At 37.9% G+C, this 6732-nt stretch overlaps 1 protein-coding gene across 2 annotated transcripts in view; it reads left to right on the top strand.

The window, feature by feature from the left end:
• Positions 1-6732, top strand: part of ALK (ALK receptor tyrosine kinase) — a 64161-nt gene that overhangs the window by 4493 nt on the left and 52936 nt on the right. For both annotated transcript variants that reach the window (XM_032184315.1, XM_032184314.1), the window contains exon 2: positions 4744-4913. In XM_032184315.1, the coding sequence (XP_032040206.1) occupies positions 4750-4913 (164 nt within the window). In that variant the 5' untranslated portion in view covers positions 4744-4749. The remainder of the gene's footprint in view (positions 1-4743; positions 4914-6732) is intronic.

Here is a 6732-nt window from a genome sequence, read left to right as displayed (position 1 = left end):
GAGCAGCTTTATGTTTTCATTTTCTTTGTTCTTCAGTGCTGTTGGCAGGTCAGAGCTGTTAGTTTGTGATGCTGCTCTTTCTTCTTGGTTCAGTTTATTCTTCTTTTTGTTGTTTTATTAAATCTTTGCTAGAGTATCCTGGCTTCAAAGAATGTATCTTGTTCGCAGACCAGACAGTCTTCATTATCTTTTCGTGCTGCACACTCACTAGAGTCCATTGCCTGTTGACCCAACAACTGTGTGTTTAATGCCCAGTTCATACAGAAGAGGGAAACTGGCAGTTCTAGTAAATCCTGGGGGAATGCAGGAAGCAGTACGCATAGTCCACGAAGAGATGCTCCATTACCCTGAAGCTGCCAGAAAGGGGAGACACAACAAAAAGCCCAGAAAATGCATCAGGAACCAGAACTGAGTCACAGTAATCAAAACTGATAGTCTTTTTATCCCACATGTAAAAGTTCATCAGAAAAAAAAAAAAAAACGAACACTTGTCATTGAGCATAGGAAGGCACATAAAGTGCGAAGAACTAATCCAAATAGTGACCTTATTTAAAGGCAGAATTTATAAAGACTAAACAATAAAAAAATTGTTATTCTCCCATTTTCTTCATCGTGTCATTCCCCTCCTCTGAGTGGGAATCACAGAATCTCTGTAATAGTAAAAGAACTTTGTACATTTGGCCATTTTTAAAATAATTAAAATGTTTTTTTTGGATGCATTTCATTTCAACAAGCTATTTCATGAAACGTAAAAAAGTACCAAACTGAGCCAGACTTTTTTTTTTAACCTGAAATAACTTTTTGAACTTAAACATAGTCTCTCTAGAAAATGAACATAATATGCTGATGTAAAAGAGTGTAATAGAAGTTTGCCCTCTCAGTCAGGTTATGAAAGATGGATTTCATGCTCTGCAGTTAATAATTCAGTTTTCTTTTTTATGCAAAAGTGTTGTATTTTTTAAGCACATAAATGAATAATAGAAATCATTCCTTGAGTGCATTCTGAGCCCTATGATGGCACCTACAAAGTGTGTCTCTTTTTCTCTTTATTCCTTGAGTTTTATGTAACTTAGAAGGGTACATGCTAATAACATTGACTCATAACATTTGTGGGCATGAAAAAATGCAATATAGATATGCCTCTAGCACAGCCTTTCATGTGCTTTATTTTGCAAAATGTTGTTAGCACCCTTTTTATTTTAAAATGCTGGTTTAAAATATTTCTACAGCTTAGTCACTGTTTCTGTTCTTACAGAAACTGCTTCTTGCTTCTTTTGACACCTTGCTTCTGTATCATTGGATGATCTATAATATCTGAAATTTCTTGAAGGTTTGAGCACTCCACAGTACTTCGGAAGCAAAATTGCAACATTTTTCTCTTTTTTTCTCTTTTGATGTTGTCTTTATTTTTGTTTGTTTCCTTGTTTCCAGAAATTAAGGTACTTTTATTCAGTTCTTAATTTTATAAAAGTAAACATGAATAATAAATGAGAATAGATAGCATGGGAATTTCTTCATCTGAAGTTATATGCTTCTCTTTCTCACATAGATATTTTAAAACTACGTAATCAGATCAGTTTAATTACCATTTTATCATTTACTTAAGGTTTTTGCTTGCATATTTATGTTATAAGCAAAAGCAGAAGTCTCAGCAGACTACAAGAGACTGATCATGCACAGTTATTAATCTTGAGGAAAAAACAAGAGCAAGAAGTTTTGGTCATCTTTCTTATTCTTAAGCCAAAATCGTTCAGCAGTTCAGACAGATGACTCTGCTTGTATTGTTGTGTACAAACATTTCTCCTTGCTAGTAAGAAACACAGTGTTGCCAATGTGATAAACTTCATGCCTCAAACACACTTCATATTCATGTACAAATTCTTACTGAGACTTGGCAAAAGCGTCTGCAGCCATTATCTAACTGTACATAAACTGTAATCCAACTTGCAGCTTCGGTTCCTATTTAATGATGAGATGTTTTTCCAAGTTTTCCTTTCCTTCCTTTCCCTTCCCTTTCTTCCCCTTTCTTTCAGGTAGTTGTAGAGAGCAATGAGGTCTCCCCTGAGCCTTCTCTTCTCCAGACTAAACAACCCCAGCTCCCTCAGCCGCTCCTCCGAGGACTTGTGTTCCAGGCCCTTCACCACGTCTGTCTTTCCTTTCCCTTGACAGATAGAAGCTTTTCTCTGTCTTAGAAATACTTTACCCCAAGCACTCTTCTAAACATGTTCGTCTTTTCCCCTTTTCTTTGGTTATTTTTGCTATGGGCAATCATTTATCTTTTTCTGCCAGGTAAGACTTGAAGTATTTCTAACTAAAGTAGATTCACAGGTGTAAGCAGGCCCAAACCTAACCCTAAAGGTTCTTAGTATTTTACTTCTTTTGAGTATACAAAAATAAAATGCCAGTCTTGCTCACTTCTCAGGTGGTCTTGAAATTATGCAGCTTGTACGCTCATTGTTTTTCCTGACCTCTCTGTTAAACCTCAAAAACCTTGTTGATATTGGTGAGGATTAATGTTCTTTCTTGGATGAATTGAGTCTCTTGATTGTCTGTTCAGATACTCCACAAACTCAGGGGCTAAGGGGATTCTCCAGAAGGCTTCTTTATAGATAATATTCACAGTACAGGGCAATGTGCCCCAAGTTTTGCTACAATATGCTTGTCTTAACTGTGAGTTCTCTCTCCATTTAATTTTGCCCAAATCAGTTTAGAGTGTTTCATTTACTTAGTCAGAGTGTTTGCATACGAACAGCTAATCGTTGGTTATGGCGGGTTCTAAAGCCAAAAAGCAAAGCGCCATTGAGCCAGTGTCTACCTGTAATGGTTAATTAATTTCTCAATGATGTTTCTAGCTTCTATTTTGCTGCTAGTTTAAGACAGAGGCAGATGTTTGATGTATAATGTTAGGGATATGCCACCAACAGCCCAGATTCAATTTTTCCAAATGTTCCCCTGCACTGTTTACAGGATCCATTGTGTATATGGTACCACCTGCCATCATTGATGCCGTATTCTGTAGAGTGAATGCCAGCCCCATTCAGAAGTCTTTACTATGGCATCCAGCTCATCATCTGCTCTGGTTCACTGCAGCAGGTGTGAAAAGACCTGCACTGCCCTGCTGTGAAGCTTAGAAGCCATAGAAATCATAGCCAGGAATGCCCATTTGGACACAGTGACAGTCGATTCACTCAGAGCCAGTTCATTAGAGTCTGCATATTGCACTTTGCCAGTGAGCTGATCTCCCACATCTAATGCCAACTACTTCTTTCCTTCAAACAGCTGACATGTGTGCAAAGGCATCAATTCCAATTCATCAGTTGCTTCAGCTTTTGCTCTAGTGTTACATTAATAGCTATCACAGGCTTGCTCTTTTCTCACTTCTGACCATGTAGATGTTGCCTCTCACTGTCTGGCAGGTCTCCAGAGGAGACAGAAGTCTGAAAGACCCTGTGTAGTAGGACCTTCAAAGGCTTTACCTCTCAAATTTTGAATTGTCAAAATGGAACAGTGGAATTGTCCCAACTTATCTGTATTAGAAATTTCACATAGGGTGTTACAGTAGTGTTGACATTAGGGTACTAAAACTGCTTCACATATGGACAGTCAGTAAGAGGAGTTGTTTTTCCTCCTATAGGTTGAATACTTTACATGTCCACTAGCATCAGCCTGGTCATTGTCCTGTTTCCAAAGATATTATAAAAAAAAAAAAAAAAGAAAAGAAAATGAGATTAGTCCTGATAATTTTTCTCAAGGGAAAGGACTTAAGCGTTTCTGAAAGGTGTTCCAGTGGTATTGAAGGGAACATGAAATGCCTATCAGGTTCTTTAATCTTGATTGTCACCTGACATTAAGGCCATGTGTGTACTAACAGTTAAGAATATCCATGCAAATATCCTGAAGTCTGTGGGCATCAGCCTCCTATACCACAAACCTTTGTCAGCAGCCTCTTTCACCAGTTGGTTCTGGTGAACGTCTGGGTATGAACTCAGCCCTTCCCTAGCTGTGTCACAAAGCGACTCTGGACGTTCCATGACTGGGGAGCAAAAAGGATCAAAGAGTAGATTTATAAATTTTTTACTAAAGTTTAGTCACGACCATGAGACCCTTCCTCTTCCATTAGAGAAATGAGAAGGAGAGAGCCCCCCCATTAAAAATTGCAATAGCTTATGTACAATTTGCAACAAAATGCTATGCAAACGCATCCAATCATATCATTATATCAGTCCTGACTCTGAAAATCATCTTCCCTCACTTCCATACACAGAGGAAGGAGTTCACATGCAGGGCAAGTGCAAGACCTTGCTCTTCTCTGGAGTTGAAATTTTCTCTAAACGAGTTTTGGTGTTTTGTCACATAATCAGTCTTAACTTGTGTAATTGCCTTAACTTGAACCTCTTAGGCATCTAAGGGGAGAGTGATCTCTGTAGTGTGGATAATAGAGGTACTAACTTGACCCTGTAAAATTATAGTATGTATGTGAAAGCAAAACTAGGGTTGTTTTGGACTCAACTTTAATAAAAAGAAAGGCCACTAGCTCCAACAGTAAATAGCATATGCTAAGTATTACAGTTTTCTACACCAGTGGTGAAACTGAAGTTTTCTAAAAGGATTACATGGACATAAGGGAGATAGAATTGAATTCTTGGTGATTAGAAAACAAATAAATTAAAGAAGAGTTGGGAATTTTGTTAACTTTTGGGTAATGTTTGTGATGTTTAATCTCTTGTGTTCTCTTTCTTCTAGCTACGAATGTCATGGCTCATCCATGGTGTCTTGCTGGGAAATATATCCTTGGTGCTGGTTGAGAACAAGACAGGAAAGGAGCAGAGCAGGACATTATGGTATTCGGCTAACAGCAAAGGTTTGGGAATATGGCAGTGGTTGATCTTACCTCTCCCAGATATACTGGATAGGTATGAGTCTCTCCTCATCATTCTCCTTCTCGATGATAAGTCACTTCATCACTAGCTAGTTGGCAATTAAAATGGCAACATCACTCCCAAAAATAGTTCCCTCAGGGAGAGGAACTGCTATGTCCCTGGGAGGTATATTGTCAAAGCCAGGGATTGAAACTCTGAGTAGTTAGAGCAAAGCACAGAACTTCAAAACTCCTGAATGGTGGTTGTTCTCAAATTGGGTGTTCTACGACAAAGAGCTTAAACTTATGTGTCTTTGTTTCATCGACTGGAAATGCTTGTTGTACTCACATATTATTTAAGTAGCATGTTTTAATCCTCTTACGTGATTTGTTCGAGTTGATGTGAGCTCTGTAGTTTATATTTTTTCTGGATATCAAAGTCCTCAGTTTCCAATACCTTTAGATCTGAGGATGAAAGAGATGGGAAGAAGAACCTGCTGCAAAATCAAGACAAGAATGCTTCTGAATACCTTTGTGTTAGTTGTAACGGGAGGATAAGCTTAATGAAGGGGTCTCAGTTATGACTGTAGTCTGGCTTTAAGCGTAGTTTTATCTGGTAGCATATGCTTAATCTGGTAGCATATTCTTGTTTACAGAGTGTTGTTTTAGCTGTTTCTTACAGCTCAGCTTTAAAGGAATAATCTGTTTCCCGTTGTTTACTTTTTGTGTGTACTCTGGCCTATGACCTTTATAGAGAAGACACAAACATACTTCACCTCCTGCTGCCCTGGCCTTTAGGCGATAAGATGCATCTACAGTCTGTGTCATGAGCACTGGTGTCCTTTGTCTTTTGGGGAATATGCGCCCTAGAAATAATGGATTTCATTAAGGGATAGTTTTCCTCATAAGAAAATTGAACAAACATTGTATGAATATGTCTTTTATCTTGCTGGCTCTTGGGGATGCATGTAGGCTGCAAATACAACAAGGACACTGCCAACGCTTTCGTCCTGAATGTATAATTAATATGCGTGCGTCAAAGATTTAAAAAATATCTGCATTGTGCAGTCAATGCTGAAGTACCATTTGTAAAAATACCTAGTTGCTTCATTCCCTTCAGCTGTGTTTACTTTGAAGAATGGTATATTTTGCCATTATTATTTATGTGACTAATTTTCTAATGTTGCCATGGGAATGTTTTTTACCTGAATTATTCTGTACTCTTATACTATTGCTTTTCTTTAAATTCTCTCTGGTTGCACAGACAGACAGAGAATACTTTGATCTTAGGAACTAGGCTAGTAGTGGTTCATGTGGAATCACAGGTCCATCTGATATACAGTGCTATTATGTATAAGTTTTTGACATCCTTATTTCCCCATTACTTACAGAGAAAGACAGCTAGGTTCATTCACTGAGAGAAGGGTTTGTTGGAGGGTAAGACTTAAGCAAAGACAATTTTGAAGTTTTGGTGTCTCTTGAAAAGTTTTTAATCCTTATATTTTCACAGAAATTGTACTGTTTTAAAGACTTTTATAAAGACTGATTTAGTTGAAACCAGTCCTTCCTGTGAGACTTGAAAATACTTTTCTCACCATCTTGAAGTCTGCTTCTCAGGAAATCCAGAATGATGTACAACTTAGGAACTCTATGGAAGTGATACACTGAAGTGGTACTGGGGAGACTACAGTATTGCATTTATGCTATTGCATTTATCTTTGGAGATAAATGACTGATAGTCTTAATGAACTGTAAGAATTATTTACTTGACGTGAATTCTATGATGGTGCTGCTGAAAGCTTGCTGTTTGTCTTTTTCTAATTGGTTCCCATGTTTGTAGCTATGAGGGTGTGCATTAGACAAGTGAAGCAGGG

Source organism: Aythya fuligula, chromosome 3, assembly GCF_009819795.1.
Source record: "Aythya fuligula isolate bAytFul2 chromosome 3, bAytFul2.pri, whole genome shotgun sequence".
Classification (NCBI taxonomy): Eukaryota; Metazoa; Chordata; class Aves; order Anseriformes; family Anatidae; genus Aythya; species Aythya fuligula.
The sequence above is the reverse complement of the archived record's forward strand: the minus strand, read 5'-3'. Positions and strand labels throughout refer to the sequence as shown.